General features: G+C 46.4%; 1 protein-coding gene and 1 long non-coding RNA gene across 7 annotated transcripts in view; both read left to right on the top strand.

The window, feature by feature from the left end:
* OTOA (otoancorin) overlaps positions 1-15,865 on the top strand; it is a 75,551-nt gene extending 59,686 nt beyond the window's left edge. For 4 of the 6 annotated variants that reach the window (XM_047837437.1, XM_047837440.1, XM_047837438.1 and 1 more), the window contains 2 exons: positions 2,971-3,166; positions 15,676-15,865. In XM_047837437.1, coding sequence (XP_047693393.1) covers positions 2,971-3,166; positions 15,676-15,863 — 384 coding nt within the window. In that variant the 3' untranslated portion in view covers positions 15,864-15,865. Of the gene's footprint in view, positions 1-1,795; positions 1,979-2,970; positions 3,167-5,573; positions 5,771-15,675 lie in introns of those variants that run through there. The other 2 variants (XM_047837436.1, XM_047837439.1) reach the window with 2 other exon arrangements.
* A 2,708-nt stretch (positions 15,866-18,573) lies between these two features.
* Positions 18,574-19,410, top strand: LOC125154719 (uncharacterized). Its single transcript, XR_007147895.1, has 2 exons — positions 18,574-18,859; positions 19,046-19,410. It is a non-coding gene; the product is annotated as an uncharacterized LOC125154719 (long non-coding RNA).
* The last annotated feature ends 221 nt before the right edge of the window (positions 19,411-19,631 follow it).

Genomic DNA, 19,631 nt, shown 5'->3' with positions numbered 1-19,631 from the left:
TCCATTCATCCATAGATGGACATTTGGGCTCTCTCCATACTTTGGCTATTGTTGATAGTGCTGCTATAAACATGGGAGTGCATGTGTCCCTTGGAAACAGCACACCTGTATCCCTTGGATAAATACCTAGTAGTGCAATTGCTGGGTCGTAGGGTAGTTCTATTTTTAGTTTTTCGAGGAAACTCCATACTGTTTTCCAGAGTGGCTGCACCAGCTTGCATTCCCACATAACATTTCCCTTTTAAATGAATTTAAGTAAAAATATTTTAGTTGGTTTAAGGAAAAGTGGTAAGAAAACATCAAAGGAGTATGTTAGCTAACGTGACAATAAATTATTAAGGGAAAAAAAAAAGAAAACCTCAAAGGACAGGTGACGATGCAATGGAAAAAAATTGACAGGGTGGCATTGGGTCAACTGAGTGGGGTAGTCAGTGAGGGGTCCTTGCTTCGTGTCTCCGTACAAGACTAGTGTTTGGTGGGGACGGTGTGCTCTGATGAGGAGTGGCCCTGGTACTCTTGCTTGCTGGGTAACTTGGAAATACATTCTGTCCACCACAACCATGTAAGACACACAAACGAGGCCGGACAGACTCCCGCGATGCCACATCACTGGTTCATTTCAAGACAGACGGCAGACCTCGAATGACTTCAGAAGACAGGACAGATGCCAGCACAGACAGTTCCCCAGCTGTTTCTGGGAGATAAATCATAGTCCTTGAGGCTACAGAGCTTCCCCTCTGGGGGGCTCTGCATGGGATAGGCAGCTTGGTTCAGGATGCTGCACACTTCTGAGCACTTTCTCCTGGTCTTGTTTGGGATGCACTTTGTGGTTGCTTCCTTGTTTGGGTATTTATTTCAGAAATCCCTACTGACCACCCCCCTGTGGTGGGCTCCGGGACAGATGCCCCTGGGGTGTAACCCAGTGCATGCTGGGCCTCAGAAGGTAACATGAAAGAGTGCAGTGGCCTGGGTGGAGTCCCAGGTGAACTGTGTAAACTTAGCCCTCTCTAAACGGGGAAGCTGCGTCTCGTCTCTGGCACCTCAATGCAATGTGACAATCTGGGATCACTATTACTGGATCTCCCTTTTTTTAAATTTTATTTTACAGATTCCAGAGGTCTCCATTTTCATGTGAAACCTCCTGATAATTAAATGTTGGCAACCACTTTTAAATTTATTTATTTTTTTAAAACAGAGTCCGGTAGGCCTAGAGATTCAGCCTGGCCTCTGGGCTGCAAGCCAGCCCCATCGGAAAGATAGATAATTTTTATAGTACAGACTCCATTAATGGTAGATGTAAGGTGTAAGCCAGAAGAGTACCTGTGTTGGGTGTGTCTGTGTGTCTGAGGGAGGAGGTGATGCTGACCTTGTGCGGCAGGTCAGCTAGGTCGGAGGGAGGAACGGTGTGGCACACGGAAGGGCAGGGCAAAGGTGCTGCCTCTCCTGAGGGCTACAAATACGGGCGCTCATTCTCCTGCGGGGAAGAGTCCTGGGGGAGGCAGCTGCGGAGGTGGGCTTGGCCCAGAGTGTGAAGTCCCCATTGCCCCATTCAGGAGCCGGAACTGTGTCCTGAAAGCGGGGGGGGGGGGGGGCAGGGAAGGGTTCCAAGCAGGGGAACAACACGATTCCAGGGAAGCATCTCCTTAGGGAATAAGAAGAGGGTGAAGGAAAGAAGAGGGGCGGGTGAGGGGGCATAACCCCTTTCCCAGAATCTTTGGGGTCCTTAGAAAATAAGCAACATAACTTTACAAGCCCCTCTACAAATTCAGAATCCTGCCATCCCATCTCATTCCAGACCCACTGAAACTAGCCACCAAGTCCTCTGAGCTAGAAGCGACTTCAGAAAACATCTTCGTCAGGGTCCTCAAAGACCCTAGTGTCCTTGGCAGAATTTCCCGCTTCCAGTGCCCATGGCAGACGTCACTTTCCTCCACTGAGCCCTCACAGGACCCACCCGCATGGTGTGCAGGCAGTCATCAGAATCCACACAGGAGATGAGTTCTCTGTGCCATTCCACATCTAGTCTAGAGCCCAGAGAGGCTGTGAAACTTGCCTAAGGTCACACAGCAAGTATATGGCAGACATAGATACTAGCCATATGATACTGGCTGGGACACAGATTCAGATCTTTAGCCTTTAGGCTTGTGTTTTCTTCTCTAAATCAGTGTTTCTCAGGTGGGGGACCTGGAGCCTGGAGAAGGAGGTACCTTGCGCTGAATTAAACAACATTAAGTCACACAGTGAGAAAATCATGACTCTCTTTTCAACTCTCTGTTAATGCTGATTACTTCAAGGAGGAAGTCTCAGTTTGCAGCTAAAACGTCTTTAACACCTCTATAACACTTAAAGCCTCCTTTTTATTACATTTTAAGAGACCTTGGTTCAGAAATTGTTGGCCAACAACTCTAGCTAGAATTCAGGAAGGTTGTTTCATTTCTTTTGGCCTTTTGTTAATGGTTACCGATGGCAAGTCACTCTGGTCTTCCATTTTTGGAAATTTCCACTTAAAATTTTCCATTTTATTTTATTTATTTATTTTTAATTTTTTAAAAAATATTTATTTATTTTTGAGAGACAGAGTGAGACAAAGTGAGACTGGGGGAGGGGCAGAGAGAGAGGGAGACACAGGATTGGGAACAGGCTCCAGGCTCTGAGCTGTCAGCACAGAGCCTGACGTGGGACTCGAACCCACAGACTGTGAGATCATGACCTGAGCCGAAGTCGGACGCTCAACCGACTGAGCCACCCAGGTGCCCCAAAATTTTCCATTTTAAAAATAAATTTATTCTAGCAGTGAAAGAGCGAGGAGATTTTAGGGAAAGATCCTCAAGAGGAGCAGAAAGGGTACACGGGTGTGGCAAAGTTGTGCGCGGCCCTGGGGGGGTGACCGAGGTTTGGGAAACCCGCGGAGGGGACCCACTGAGGGCTCTGTCCCTCCCCCCCCCCCCCCCCCCCCCCATCCCGCTGCAGGAGCTGTCCGCGGAGCAGATAGCCTCCTTGGGTCCCGAGAACGCAGCGGCGGTGACCCCAGCCCAGCGCAGGCAGCTCAGCGTGTTGCAGCTGCAGAGCCTCCAGCGGGCGCTAGATGGCGCCAAGACTCGCTCCTGGCTGGACACGCCCCCGAGCGCCAGCCCCGCCCGGACCGTCTCCTCCGCTTCTACTCTAGGTGAGGGGGACACTCTCCCTGGTCCTCCTTAGCCTTGTTCCCTGTTCTTGGGTGGGGACGTTCCTAAGATTAAAAGTGGGGTCTCTCACAGTCTTCCGAGACTCTGCATTCAGAGAAAAATCTAAAGTCCCTAGCAAGCGTCTGTAAATGACCCTCAACTCTGCCTGTACTTTGGAGTCACCTGGGGGAACTTAAAAAATTAAAAGAAAAAAATTTTAAGTTTATTTATTTAGAGAGAGAGGGAGAGAGAGAGAGAATGAGAATGAGAATCCCAGTCCCAAGCAGGCTCCACACTGCCAGCCCAGACCGGAGCCAAAAGCAGGAGTTGGACTCAACCTACTGAGCCACCCCAGGTGCCCTGGGGGAACTTTTAAAACAGCCAGTTTCTGGGACCCCATCCAGAACTCGTTGAATCAGAATCTCTCGAGTGTAAATGCATTTCACCGGTTCCTTTGCATCCTACCTCCTTCTCACTGAGCACTATTAATTAATAAATTTGACCAGTATATATTGGGCACCTACTATGCATCAAGCCTGCAGCAGGGGCTGGGCATATGGGGGTGAGCAAGACGGGTGAGGCTGTCTTGTAAATGAACAAGATGATTTCACATCCAGGAAGACCAGGGAGGGAAGGAGGCAGAGGGAGGTGGTGGTGACTAGGGCTCAGCTAGGATAAGGGGGTCAGGGATGTGTGGCTTTCCTTGCCTTTCTTTTCTCTTCCTTCCCCCTCAGTCTGTCACTTCTTTGTGGCCCCTCCTATCTTTAGTGAGCACCATCTCTGGACAAAGCATGGTGTTGGACTCTGGGGAGATAGCAGAGAGCAAGCCAGATGTGTTCTCCATGCTCACTGAGCTATCAGTTGAGCCTGGGGTTGAGGGAGGGCCTATGTAGCCAGGCGACCATGAGGCAGTATGACAGGTGCTGTGATGGGGAACACAGGCACTGAGGGAACACATGGGTGAAGCAGCTGACGTGGGCTTGGGGGGATCGGGGAGTGCCCATGGCAACCTCCCAAAGATGGTAATGTCTAAACTGGAGCCCAAGCTGGGGAGAAGATAGACTCAGCCCCATGGACAGTGTCCCAGGTAGAGGGAGCAGCGTCAGCAAATATCCAGGGAGCGAGGAGAACTTGGTGCTCAAAACCTCCACTCCGCCTTTTCCTGACCTGAATGGCTCCCTCCGTCTGCCCCAGCCTTCCCTTGGCGGGGGGATGGAGAACTGGGAGAATTCCCAATTTCTGCAACCACAAGTGGCCACAGACGGCACTCACAAACAGGAGCCATGACCTTTGATATACTACTATTATTTTAAAAACTTTTCATTGAAATAGAATATGCATACATTTAAAAATTACTTTTAAATATCGTGTTTTGTGTGTTTTATATAATACACACAAGAGTTAGTACACAGGGTTCAAAACAGGTAAGTAAGGTCTGACAAGGAATACAGTGAAATGTCTCCCTCTGTCTGTCTCCTGTCCCATCATCACCTTCCCTTCCCCAGAGGCAAGTGATGTTACCAGCTTCTTGTGTATCTGTCCAGAGATAGTCAGCCTGTGCATGTCCATAGATTATCTCTGCACTTTTATAAAGGGTAGTTGTACCTTTGTTATGTATCTGTACATAGGAGCCCGACAATGGTTGGTTTTCTAGTTGCATCATAACTGCATTTAACCAGATCTCTACAGACGGATAGTTCAGTGTTTTCTTTAAAAAAACAAAAAAAAAAAAACCAAAAAACAACTTACAAACAAGGCTGCAGGGAATAACCTTTTATCCTTTGCATCTGTTCAAGTATATCTCCAGGATAAAGTCTTCAAAGTGGTATTGCTAGGTCAGAGGGTATGTACATTTGTAATTTTGATGGATATTGCAAAATCCCCTGTAGAGAGGCAGGACTAGTTTTTCCTTGAACCAACAGTGTCAGAAAGTGGTGTCCCTGTGGGACCTTAGATGCCCTACTCCTTGCATTCATCCCATAGGCCCTTCCTGAGGGGAAGACCTTACTCTCTTGTTTCTTAAACTCGCTTCATTATCAGGACCACCTGGGAGGGATCCTTAAAATACAGATTCCTGGGCCTCATGACAGACTTGCTCAATCACAATCTCCGGGGAGAGGAACCTGGGATTTGCATTTTTAACCATCTCCCCAGGTGACTCTTAGGATTAAGGCAGCTCTGGTACCAGCTGATTCACATAATGACATTGAATTCTCACTTCTCGGGCCCTGCATTCGGGTCATGATTCCCACGTTAAGAGAAAAGAGCAAACAAACTGCGTTCCGGGGGGAATCACGTGAATGGGCCAGAGGGAGACTCAGGGAACTGGGCATGATGTATCTGCCCATGACCACCCCTCCTCCCCCTGCGGGTTGCTGAGGCCTCCTGTGCATCCCTGTTTCCTTTTAGGAGCCCCCAGCGCCTGGGGTCTTTGGCTCTGCTGTCCTTTGCTGGTTCTTATGGCGGAGACCGTGTGGTGAGCAGCGTGTGTGCATCGCCCTTCAGTTCTCAAGCAGCTGGCCCAGGGTGTGTGGAAACAGAGGCACTTCAGACTGTGAGACCCCCTACCCCAATCCACAGCCTCCGCTGGGGCGGGGAGACCCCAGGGCCTTGAAATTTCAAAGGCACCAAAAGGAAGAATAATTGTTAAAAATGATTTTTAAAGTTCTCCAGCTGGCTTGTGTCCTCAGCAGAAAGACGTTCTCTGCCCCGTTTCAGCCTCTCTTGCTTTCCAGCTTGGAGACAGAGAAGCTGTGGGTGGGAAGGGTGTTTTCTGTCAAGGGCATGAGGACCTGACGCCCGAGTTCCTGGCATCTCTCTCTGAAGAGAGGGCAGTAACTTGTGCGTAAGGAGTGGCGGGTGCTGGCAGTGGTACCATTTTATCCAGGGCCTGATCTGGCTTCTTCTCTGGCTTAATGTCTCTTCCTCGGAGCTATAGGCTACATTGGATTTCTCCTTAGGTATTTAGCAGAGCCGAAATAAATGAATCCCTCAACAGAAGCCAATATTCCTGCCTGATTGCTGGGACTAATTGATGTTTTGGTGGGCATTGCGTTGCCTGGAAATTAAAACATTTAACATGGCTCAACGTTAAATCAATTTTTAAATACATTTTCCAGATGCCTTCCATTTCTTTGGGAGTCAGCTGAATGAATGGCTGTGGAGTTATCCGTTAAGCTTTTAAAACAGTCCTTTTTTGACGAAGGTGGTGGCTCTTCCGGTTTTAAGTTGCCCTGGGCTTTGGGGATGGGTTGAAATAAAAAGGAAATACATAGTGCAAGTCAATCACCCATGTGATTATAGCACAGCAGGGCAAAGTCAACCCACTGGCCCAATCCTTTTGGAGGCTGGGATGGAGTTACTTCTGGAAATTTGCAGGATGCTCTTGGCCTCGGGCTCAGGAAAGGGCAACGGCAGTGTGGTTTGCCACCTCCCAGGTGTTATGCCGTCTCAAAAATAGCAATCAGAGTCATTTCTCATGACATCCCTTAGGGAGCAAGTTAGACATCCTGGGCACTTCTCTTCTGCCACCAGCACGCCCTGCGTTCTCTTCCTGGTCACGCATCCACAGTAGATGTCTCATCTGGAGATAGGAAGAAAAGCCTGCCTGAGTTTCCAAATATCTCTGGTGTTCCATAAGAGGTGGGTGGATTTTAAAAAGCAGCATGGGTAGGTGTTGTAGAGACTGGTGTATTTTCAGATGTCACATGCAGTTATGATAGAAAATTAAAAGGCTGGCATATGGAAGGTGTGGCCCTGCAGGTGTTGTTTAGGGTCTGATTTGGTTCTTCTCTCATCCTGGCGGGGAAGTGGCAGCTCATGTTCCTTCTCAATCACAGATCATCAGTCTTGTTACCAACAGCACCAGCCCCCGGTTTAGCGGGGCCAGACTGGCTGATCTGAGAGGGGCGTTGCGTGAGAATGGGTCCAAGCAGGCTTGGATCCAGCTCAGGACCCACTTTCCTTTGGCCTTGGATTTTCCTGGGGAACAGCAATTAAAACAACTTTCCTTTGAGTCAGGCGTCACGCTGCCAATGTCGTGGAGCTTTTGTGTCTCACCTTCCCTTCTGATCATTTGGTTTTGATTGACTTCCTGGACCCTGCCTGCCATGTTGGATGGCTGCAGTGACTCCTGGAGGGCCAGCTCTGCATCAGGCACTGCTGAAGGGGCTTTGCCTATATCATTAGCTCACTTGGTTGTCATCACAACTCTGCTACGTGGGTGCAGTTGTGATTCCCATTTTCAGATGAGGGGACTGAGCCCAAGAGGTTAAAGAACTGTGGTCTAAGGCCCCTCAGGTAGGAAGGATTTTTGGATCTTGACTTTTTACCTCGCACTGTGCTGCCTCCTAGATGAGTATCTTTTAACTTCTCCAATAAGTTAGATCAGAGAGAGATTCTGTAACTCCCTTCACCTCCTCCTCTGGCGGGAGGCCAGCTTGCCTCACAGCACTTATAATTGGTGATTGCCTCAGGCAGAAAGACAAATCCAGCTTATGCCCCGCAGGACCCCTGGGGTCTCAGGTTGAGATGCACAGGGAAGCAGCGGGTCACACTGATAGGTGTTGTTCCTGTTCACCTTTCAGTGTCAACCCGGCCGTTGCATTCCCAGCCTCCATCTTCTACAACTGGCCCCCCAGGTGGCTGCAGGGATCATGGTCACTAGCACACAGGTCGCGGTGCCATGGTCCTGATTGGTTGGGACCTGCTCCATATAGGATGTCAGATATCTGAATATCACCCCCAGCTGGATCCTTTGGCGGAACCCCCACCTTCAGGCCCCGTCCAGATGCTGAGCGTAGCTTGTGGGGGCTGGAAGTGCTTGTGGGGGCTGGAAGTAGCTTGTGGGGGCTGCAACTTCAATGAGACCTAGAAATACATTATTCTCTCTAGTCCTGGTGCCCAGGGAGTCACCACAGTTGCTGGAGATGGGTTGCATTACCAAGGAGAGGTGGCTGCGTCTTGGGGTGTGTGTGTGTGTGTGTGTGTGTGTGTGTGTGTGTGTGTGTGTGTGTGTTTCCCTGGCTTTACTAAAGGAATGCTGAGAGTGACAACACAGTAAAGAGCTTAGTATTAAATATTCAATATTCCTTTGTCCTTAAGTCTGTTGCCCATTCTTACCTTTTAAAACATCTATATTGTTTCCAAGGAAAACATATATGTAATAAAAAAAAATAAAATTGAACACTGCAGAATTACCAGGTCGTAAAGTGAATAGGTGCGACATCTACAAAGTATGTCTTGGGGTGAGTACCCTCTCTATAAATCCATCCCAGCCGTCCAGTGATTCCTGGGATTTTCAGCCACCATAGGAGATTCATTTTATACTTCTCTGCCTTTACTGCTTATTGTTACTGATTATTTCAGAAAGGGGTATGGGCTTGTCTGACCTATGGGGAGAGATCTGCATAGGTGTTGCCCACAGGTGAAGACCTTACTGGCCTTCACCTCCATCCTGGCCTTTGATGACTCAGACTGGACATATGCTGATGAAATCTGGAGGGAGGGGCTGTTCTTAGGAGAAGACTGAGGAATTGCTTTCAGTCTCTGAAATCCTCTGGAACATTCCCATGTGTGTGGTGGACTAGATGACCATCCCCAACTCCTTTGGTTACTTCCTTTATTAGGCTTATACATCCATGTATCTCAACACTGCTGACTTTGGGCTTTGGTTGTTGGAACGTGAGCAGAAATGATAGATTCCACAGCAGTAGTCTTACATGTGCTCACATGATTTGGCCTGACCTGTTGGTAGTTGCTTCTCCACGTGAGGCAATGTGTAGATAAGGAGACATAGGGAACAGACATGAACACATCCTGTAGCTTACAGCCAAGCTGAGATCAGCAGAACCCAGCAGAGCCACAGCCAACCTGAATACTCAGGAGCAAGAAATAAATACTTGTTACGGGAAGCCATTGAGACTTTGGGGTTATTTGTCACTGCAGCCAAAGCTGACTTATACACCGTGTCTTCAGCATGCCCTCCTTTGCACAGTGCTTGTCCCATGCTGTGGATTGGAAGATGATACACTTTACCCCAAGTCACACTGACTGAAAAGGAAAATGGATGATTCCAGAAGAGTTCAGTTACTAAACTGTGGTAGACAGAATTCTAAGGTGGCGCTAAGCTCCTCGGTGTGCACACCCTGTGTAATCTCTTCCCCCTGAGTCCAGGCAGAATCTGTGGGTGTGATGCAGTGCCACTCCTATGACTTTAGTCTTAGGCTATTAGCTTTTACTAATTTTTTGACTTAATAAAAAGGTAGATTGGGGTGCCTAGGTGGCTCAGTTCCAACTTCAGCTCAGGTCATGATTTTGTGGTTCATGAGTTTAAGCCCTGCATTGGGCTCTGTGCTGACAGCTCAGAGCCCGGAGCCTGCTTTGGATTCTTTTCCCCCTCCCCGCCCCCCCCCCCCCGCCCCTCCCAACTCATGCTCTGTCTCTGGCTCTCTCCTCTCTCAAAAACAAATAAGCATTGGGGCACCTGGGTGGCTCAGTTGGTTAAGCATCCAACTTTGGCTCAGGTCATGATCTCACGGTCTCATGAGTTCAAGCCCCACATCAGCCTCTGTGCACTGACCGCATGGAGCCTGCTTGGGATTCTCTGTCTCTCTGCCCCTTCCCCACTCACACTCTCTCTGTCTCTCTCAAAATAAATAAATAATTTAAAATTAAAAATAAATAAACACTAAAAAAAAGGCAGATCGTCCGAGTGAGTCATACTTAAACTAGCTGGACCATTCAAAGGAACTAGCCCTTCCTGAAGTCAGAGGTATTCAGTGTGAGAGAGCCTATGGAGGGGACCACGTGGCAAGGACCTAGCGTGGACCTTGGAAGCTTAGAGGTCCCTGGCTGACCGCCAGCAAGAGAATGGGGAGACCTCATCATACAATCATAAGGAACTAAAGTTTGAAAACAGCCTGCAATCTTAGAAGGGGACCCAAGCCTCAGATGGGACCCCAGCCCCAGCATGCTCTCAGCCAGGTGAGACCCTGAGCAGAGAATCCAGCCGAGCCACGCTCCGACTTGTGACCTCCTGAACTGAACACACAGAATAAGGGGAAATGAGTGCAGGGTAGGCAAATGCCAGCCATGTGCGAGGAGCTGAGAAACAGGCAGCCATCTCTGGCAGAAACAGCCTAGCTCTGGAATGTAAGCTTAGCCCAGAAACCTAACATTGCTGTGGGTGGGCATCCTATTCCTTTTCAGTTCTCCCTCAGGGATCTTTTACTTCTTGTGAAGATGGAGGCCTGGTATGTTTATTTATCTTTAGCACTTACCATTTATAATGACTCAGCATCAATTCCTCCTTCCCCACAAGACTGAATTTTCGTTTGGGGAAGCATTCCTCTGGGACTGTCACTCGTGGATTAGGTGAGATGAATCCCACCTTCAGCCCCAGGGTGGGGTCTGATTCTCTTAAATCAATCAGCATATCACATTCCTTAAACCATAGGGATTGATTCAGGGATGGGCCAGTGACAGCCAGGATGTGGATTTAAAAAAAATTTTTTTTTCTTAATGTTTATTTATTTGTGAGAAGAGAGAGACAGAGCATGAGCGGGGGAGGAGAGAGAAAGAGGGAGACAAAGAATCTGAAACAGGCTCCAGGCTCTGAGCTGTCAGCACAGAGCCCAACGCGAGGCTCAAACTCACGGACCATGAGATCATGACCTGAGCTGAAGTTGGATACATCCGAAGTCGGACGTGCCCCGGATTTGTTTTTTTTTTTTTAACATTTATTTACTTTGAGAGAGAAAGAGCATGCACACTGGTACACGTGAGCAGGGGAGGGGCAAAGAGAGGGGGAGAGAGAGAATTCCAAGCAGGCTGTGTGCTGTCAGTGCAGAACCTGATGTGGGGCTCAAACTCAGGAGCCCTGAGATCATGACCTGAGCCAGAATCAAGAGTTGGACACTTAACTGACTAAGCCACCCAGGCACCCTCAGACCATGGATTTTTATTCAACTATTGGAGGGGAAAAGGAGAGAGATGGACAGAAAGACAGAGAGGCGGAGATAAGAGACAGGAAGCGAGGGAGAAAGATTTGCTTTCCTTCTGGACATGAACTGTCCAGCCATCTTGAAATCATAGGAAGAGAAGCTGTGAAAGAATGGAACTAAGAAATGGTGTGAGAAGGGGCACCTGGGTGGCTCAGTTGGTTAAGCGTCTGACTTCGGCTCAGGTCATGTTCTCATGGTTGGTGGGTTTGTGTGCTGACAGCCTAGAGCCTGCTTCAAATTATGTGTCTCCCTTTCTCTCTCTGCCCCTCCCCTCCTTGTGTACTCTCTCTCAAAAATAAATAACATTAAAAAAAAAAAAAAGGTGTGAGCAAAACCAGGTTCTGGTAAAAGCTTTTAGAGCCTGGATCAAATCATACCTGTAGATCTGCCCCTGGTCCATTCAGTTACGTGAACAAATTTGGGTTGGATTTTCTGATAACCTTCAGCTGGTTAGAATGGCTTCTCTTCCCTGCTTGTCTTAATTTTTGGACATCTGAATATTGTTTTTTATTGTAGGTGCAACTGATCACACAGCGCTATTTTCTCTGTAACAAGTAGAGTGTGGAGATTCTGGTTTCACAGGGCCCCAGAGAGCACCAAGCTTTACCCTGAATTGAGCTCAGATGCACCTGAGCACCTGACAGGTTACAGGGACCCTGTTTTTGAAAACTGTCTTTACACAGATGACAAAATAGCACAATAATATTTAAGGCTTTTTCCTTGAGCCCTGGGCTTGTTCTGGAAGTGACTCTCAACGGGGGGTGAGAGGTTTGCTTCTCTGGCCCTCCAGGGGCCTTCCTTGTTTGGGAATTTGGCCTCAGGGAGACTGAGTCATATCCAACTGACTCCAGGTGCCCAAGCCTGCTTGTCCAACTGGGCCTATGCCTCCTGTCCCCCAAGAGCAGCCAGTACAGTCTCCTGCTTTTCTTCCTCCTGATTTAGCATCATGCAAGAATTCTGGAGTGTGGGGAGGGACCTGTAGTCCCCTTGTATAGTCTGGTGTTGCTCACACAGCAACATGCTGTTTCCAAGTCTCATTTTCTAAGTGGCACCCAGAATCGCCTTGTCACATGACTTCTTGTGAAGGCCCTTCTGATCTCTGTACAGATGCAGGGGGCTTTTCTCTTTGTTGGTGTCTAGTCCATGACCGTTCCCATATTCAAACACCCACACTGGTCTTGTCACTTACTTAGCTATAGAAGTGAAAGAACAGAAGCTTGAAGATGATATACAATGATACTGAACCCCAATACTGATCCCTGTAAACATGCTTTTAAGGTTCTGGCATCCCAGTTCTCCCCAAGGCCTGACATTCTTTTTTTTTTTTTTTTTTTTTTTAATTCTTTTTTTTCAACGTTTATTTATTTTTGGGACAGAGAGAGACAGAGCATGAACGGGGGAAGGGCAGAGAGACAGGGAGACACAGAATCGGAAACAGGCTCCAGGCTCCAAGCCATCAGCCCAGAGCCTGACACGGGGCTCGAACTCACGGACCGTGAGATCGTGACCTGGCTGAAGTCGGACGCTTAACCAACTGCGCCACCCAGGCACCCCAAGGCCTGACATTCTTGTCACCAGCTAATCCAGGCTCAGATTTCTGACCCACGGAAACTGTGAGGTAATAAACATGGTCATTTTAAGCCACTGCATTTTGGGGTAACATGTTACGCAGCAATAGATAGCTGATACAGCAATCTAGACTTCACTGATGATTCCAGTGGGGGGGATCAAAGGGGGATTGGCATTGCATGCCTCACAACAAATCACTAACCTATACAGCAGGCATTCCTGTACATCCTCAGGTCTCGCAGTGGTCAGGAGAGGGATCCTGTCTCTTGCTCTTTCTTTTTTCTTTTAATTTTTTTTGACGTTTATTCATTTTTTGATAGAGAGAGTGAATGGGGGAGGGCCAGAGAGAGCAGGAGACACAGAATCTGAAGCAAGCTCCAGGCTCTGAACTGACAGCACAGAGCCCGACGTGGGGCTTGAACTCACGGACCGTGAGATCATGACCTGAGCTGAAGTGGGACGCTTAACTGACTGAGCCACCCGGGTGCCCCGATTGCTCCTGTTCTTTCTTGATTTCACTCTTCAGTTTTGTGATGCCCAGTCTCAGTGGCTCTTATCTTCCTCTGGGTTTTCGATTCTTTTTCTGTCCATTTTGCAAAGAATTCTAGCTCTTTCTGACTTCCACCCCCAAACTTGTTGACAAACTTGTCCAGATGCCCCCCAGAATAAGGTCTTCTCTGTTATCGCAGACCAACTTTCTCAGGGAGCTGTGCTATTTTTGGACATACAAAATATTGATTACGTAAGTCTCTCAGCTTCTTACATATATTGCTATTCAATAGCTGAAAGCTATCGAAAAATGCATGCACACAAAATTTTAATGTAACCAAGAAAATGCTCTCATGACATTGTTCGAATCAAGTTACCATGTCACATATGAAGGAGTATATTCTGTTGGAGAAAAGCTTTTTAAACCCTGTGCTTTTTGACATTTCAACTAGTACATTAGACAAGAAGGCTGCTACAGAAACATCATTAGCAAAATTGTTGGAAAAAATGGGCTAGCAAAGAATTGAACACCTATCCATTGAACTTGATGAAATAATTTTAGAGGCTGAGGCCATGAAATCTTTATAGCAAAACTGTAGAGACACTGGAAAGTTCTCATTTTGCAGATTTTGATTTGGTTGGTTCGTGCAGGCAAACCCTGGGAGAGCTAAGATTTTGTTAAATTCTAACACGTACCCAGCAAGAAAGATAATCGTAGGTGTTTACATCAAGGTGTTATATCTGTAATCCAATAAGTCGGCAAAAATGCAGTGAAGTAAGTGTAGTGATGGTTTAAAAAAGAAAAAGAAGCAGGGGAAGCTTCAGAAGCAGGTTATATAAAAATATATCAGAAAGTGGCCATTTTTGACATGTTTACCCAAGCGTGAGCTGCCAACCACTCTCACCCGGATCCCTGCAAGAACTCCTTGCTGTTCTCCTTGTCTCAGATGCACCATTCTATTCTGTTTTCAACACAGCAATCGGAACAAGCCTTTACAAAGGTAAGTCAGAGTATTATTTATAATAGTCAAGAGGTGGAAACAACCCACATGCCCATCAACTGAAGAATGGATGAACAAATGGGGTACATCCATATGATGCAATGAAATACTGGCACCTGTTACAACATGGATGAATCTTGAAAACGCTACGTTGAATGAATGAAAGGAACCAGTCACGAAAGACCACCTAGTGTACGAATCCATTCATATGAAATGTTTAGAACCCACAGAGACAAAGTAAATTAGTGACTACCAGGATTTGGGGGGGAGAACAGAATGGGGAGTGACTATTAATGGGTACAGAGTTTCTTTTTGGGCTGATAGAAATGCACTAACCTTGATCATGGTGATGGTTGCACAACTCTTAATACGCTAAAAACATTGACTTACATACTTTAAATGGGTAAGTTCTATGGGGTACGAATTGTATTTCAGTGATGGCCATTAAAAAAGAAGGCATGTATGGAAAAACTTGAATTTTGTAGAGTTGCCAGATTAGCCAGGCACTATCCAGTTTTGAGTAAGAATAAATTTAGTTTACTGATACTGAGGTTCTTTGGGGTTCATCTGTGATGCAACATTTTATTTATCCATGAAATAGCATTAGGCACTTTATAAAATAATCTGTCGAGGGTTGAGTATTCCAGGAAGCATCTGTACTTTAGTTTCTTGGTAAAATTAAGAATCAGAAATAATGGGTCTTGTACTTGAATTTATGGAAATGGAATAAGGGTGAAGCGGGGCACCTGGGTGGCTCAGTTGGTTGAGCTCTTGATTTTGGCTCGGGTCATGATCTCAACGGTTCGTGAGTTCGAATCCTGTATCAGTCTCTGTGCTGATGGCTCAGGGCCTGCTTGGGATTCTCTCTCTCTCTCTCTCTCTCTCTCTGCCCCTCCCTCACTTGTTCTCTCTCTCTCTTTCTCTCTCTCTCTCGAAATAAATAAACTTTAAGAAAAGGGCGCCTGGGTGGCTCATTCGGTTAGGCGTCTGACTTTGGCTCAAGTCATGATCTCATGGCTAGCAAGTTTGAGTCCTGCATCGGGTTCTGTGCTGATAATTCAGAGCCTGGAGCCTGCTTTGGATTCTGTCTCCGTCTTTCTCTCTCCCTCTCCCGCTTGCGTAATCTCTCTCTGTCTCTCTGTCTCTCTCAAATATAAATAAACATTAAAAATAGATGGAAAAGAAAAAAAGAGTGAAGCCTGGGGATAAGAGTAGGGAAGGGCTGGAGCTGAGAGCTGAGGAATTCTGTGGATAAAAGCCTCTACCTACAAGTCATATGTAGATCATCTTAAGGATACAGCCCACAGGTGTGTGATGTCTAGGGCCACAACTGGCACTTATAGTTTTTTTTAGGTGGCTTACAAAGAAGTGCCACTTCCATAAAAAGTGCTTTCTCAGAGTGGTGGGGGAGGGCAAATTACCAAAAAGCATTCCTTCCTTTGTCTAAAGGCCTTTGGACCCAGCCAGATGGCTTAGCTACTGATCAGAGGGAGGACTGCATTTGTCCCCACTCATCGCCTTGGCCAAGTGCCTTTGTGCAGTGCACACACAGCCCAACTGTCCTTGGAGGCCCTGAGGATACCTGCTATTCCTCCTCACTACAAAATTCAGCAACTCAGCTGAAAGAAGAATTTTAAAATTTAAATGAAGTAAGGTAAATTTGTATATGAATTCTTAGGAATGCCATCCAGGGGAAAGAGGTTATATGTCACTGGTAATAGCTACCTGAATTAGGGTGTAGATGCTTTACCTGAGGTTTGCTTCTCTGGCGACCTGGTTCCTTCCTCAGAGAAAATTAAATTGTTTAACTGATTGAATGGGGGCTTGTATGACATTTCAGCAGAATGCGAATGCATGTGTGGATAGTTTAAGGCTGATTTGGAAATTAACATTTGAATATATGTAAGGGGGGCCTACTTGGTTTGAAATAGTCTCTTTTTTCTTTTTGGTTTATTGGTAACTATGAGTTGATTTATCTCTAAATAGTTCAAAGCCTTTTCTGTTTTAGCTCTCAGAATAATGTGGTTTTTTTTTTCTTTTCAAAGATGTAATATTTCTGCTACCAGAACAGAAAGATAAGGATGAGAACCTTCAGGGCTCTTTGAAGACAAAATGGTATTCTGAATTGGACATTCATTAGAGCAAGGGGATACATCTCTAAATCTGGGTTTCATGATTTTAGGTTTGTTGAACGGATTTCTTTGCTTAAACTTCAGGTGCAAGCACTATAATTTTGGAGAGCAGAGAGATGGACAAATGCTATTTGATTTGCATGTCTTTTCAAAGGCATAAAAAAGTTTGTCTCAGGTTTGGTGATGCTTTTTTTTTTTTCCACACTTTTGGATGAAGGTGGCTGTGATTATTCCTCTCCCTCCACACTTGCGAAAAATGGGGTCGTTTTTCACTTATAAATTCTTCAGTCTCAGAGGAGGAGGGGCAGAGTTTTTCTAGAAGGGCTAGAAATGAAGGTGGAGGGGGGCCTGGGTGACTCAGTGGGCTAAGTGTATGACTTTGGCTCAGGTCATGATCTCACGGCTCGTGAGTTAGAGCTCTGTATCAGGCTCTGTGCTGACATCTTCAGCCTGGAGCTTGCTTCGGATTCTGTGTTTCTTCAGTCTCTCTCTGCCCCTCCCCCACTTGTGCTCTCTTTCTCTCTCTCTCTCTCTCTTTCTCAAAAAATTAAAAAAAAAATTAAGAAAAGAGAAGTATCCAGTCACTGTTAGCCACTGTTGTTATTGTTAGTATGGCACACAAGCTGATTGGGCATATTTGGGGACATTTGTGCCAGGGCTTATGGGTGGATAAATATGTGGTTGACCTTTTGGCCCAGTGAACTTTTCAGGATTTAGGCTAAGGAAGGTGGGGAGGGCCCAAGGGCTGGATGGCTTGGTGGAACCAAGGTAGGGGATAACCTTGTCACAAGAGCTGGGGAGCGTCACTACCACCCGGGATTCTGGGGTAACTGTCTGGAAACTCAGACTCTGTCAATGGAGGTATTTTTGTAGTGTTGTGTCTACCTGACTTTTCACATGACTTGCATTCTGCTTCTGCAGCTTTGATGACTTGTGAAGCATTTTGTTCTTCCTTAAAGCACGTAGAAGTACAATCATAGAGCGTTTCAAAACTGATTGCCATAATTAACTTTTGAGTTGCATTTGATTTTAAAAATTATAACGTCTTATTTTGAAATAGTGTAAGATGAACAACACTTACACAGATTTTCTCTATACCCATCACCCATCTTCCCTCAGTGATATTTACATAACCGTATCACACTGTTAAAACCAGGAGATTGATGTTGGCATGATACCATTCCAATTGATTTTTAAGCTTCATTTACTTATTAAATCCTTAATTGATTTAGTTGGGATGTTATCTGGAAGCAGCTACCACAAACTTTGGAATTCCTAGCCCAAGAAGTTGCAGTTAGTTTCTAGGAGAACGGCTAGCCGCTTATACTTTAGAAATTTCCACGATGACATCACCTTGTTGGGGGGATACAACCTGAGTTTCCCTATCATGGCTTTTCTTTCTTGAGAACCATGCGTATGGGTGATGAGCACATCCACAAGATCTTGTTGGAGGGCATTTTATTCTTCATCTGTTGGGGAAAATGCTTTAGCAACCATGTTGGAGACCGGGGAAACCATATCTAGTTGACTCTGTTGCCCTGCAAAATAATAAAATCTGAGGGACAGTACCTAAGGGACCTGCGGTAGTGGAAGAGACCCCAGCTTCTTGCTCAGCATTGCAGAAGAAATTGCCGTGGACCTGAAAGTTGATGGCTGGGAGAATTCACGGACTGAGAAGGGGTAACCTCTGTTTTGCTCAAAAGGAAGAGAGAGGAAATTTAGATGGAGGTGAGTGGATGAGCAAAGAGAGGACAATATCTGGTCCACCTGAAGAATAGCAGTATTACCAAAGGGCAAAGATGAAGATACGGGGCAAAAAGGGGATAATCATAGGAGGGCCATTTCGAGCATTGCCCATTGACGCTTTCCATGCATTGACCCTTTCAATCCGCACAACGACCTGAAAAGGTAAGTAGCAAGGAGAAGTGTTCCTGTTTCATAGAGGAGGAAATTGGGGCTTGCATATGTTGGAGATGGTCAGTGAAGACTGGGTTTCTAACAGGGAGTGTGGTTAGCTGTCCTGCTGACATTCTTTTTTTTTTTTTTTAATTGTTAAAAATTTATCTTGAGAGAGAGACAGAGACAGCACAAGCAGGGGACGTGGAGAGAGAGAAGGAGAGAGAGAATCCGAAGCAGGCTCTGCACTGTCAGTGCAGGGCCCAATGTGGGGCTCGAGCCCACGAACCCCAAGAACACGACCTGAGCCAAAATCAAGAGTTGGATGCTTAACCGACTTAGTCACCCAGGTACCCCTGTTCTACTGACATTCTTGACATTCTCCCTCTCTTCCTCTGCTCTGAACCAGCCACACTCTTTCCAAATGTTGTCTGTTCTACCTTCAAAACAGGCCCCTAATTCATCCACTTCTTTCCATCCCCTTGTCCTCACTCTAGGTCACCATCATGTCTCAACTGTACCCCCTCACTTCCTCTTTGCTGCCGGCCTCGTCTGTCCTTTCAACAAAAGCCAGAAGAACCTCAAACAAACACATGTCCACTAAAGTGAGTCCCTCCGTTACAACTTTCAAAGGCTTCCTTAAAAGTTACCATTGTGGTCCACATCCCCCACACAGTCTGGTCTCTGCCATCCTCTCCAGTAGTATCTTCTTCACCCTCCTCAGTCATTGTATCCCCGCCATGTTGACCTTCCTCCAGTTCTTTGACTACATCCTCTCTTTCATTCCCCAGGGTCTTCACTTGTGTTGTTTCCTCTGCTTAAAACACTTTTCCTTCCACTTCACACCTGTGAGATTACTTATCTGTTGTGGACTGAATGTGTCCACCCCCCCAAAATCCGCATGTTAAAACCCTACCCTCCAATGTGATGGTATTAGGAGGAGGAGGTGGGGCCTTTGGGAGGTGGCTAGAATTAGATGAGGTCGTGAAGACGGGGCTTGCCTCCTCTCCGGCTTTTTGCCATGTGAGGACACGAGAAGTTGGCTGTGTCTAACCCGGAAGAAGATCCTCCTCAGAACACGACCATGCTGGCACCCTGATCTTGGACTTCCAATTTCCAGAACTATGAGAAATAAATTTCTGTTGTTTATAAGCCACCCAGTGTCTGGTGATCTGTTACAGCAGCTCAAACAGACCAAGACAAGGTCTTGCCTTAAATGTCCCTTCTCTACTGCTCCAAATTAAAGTAGGTCTCCTATATTCATTTAGAGTAGCATACTTTTCTTCAGAACACTTTTCACAATATATAATTATATGTTTGATGATTTATCTAGTATCTGTATCTCCTATTAAATCATAAGCTCCGTGTTGTCAGGGA

The sequence above is a fragment of the Prionailurus viverrinus genome, chromosome E3, assembly GCF_022837055.1.
Source record: "Prionailurus viverrinus isolate Anna chromosome E3, UM_Priviv_1.0, whole genome shotgun sequence".
NCBI classification, from domain to species: domain Eukaryota; kingdom Metazoa; phylum Chordata; class Mammalia; order Carnivora; family Felidae; genus Prionailurus; species Prionailurus viverrinus.
The sequence above is the reverse complement of the archived record's forward strand: the minus strand, read 5'-3'. Positions and strand labels throughout refer to the sequence as shown.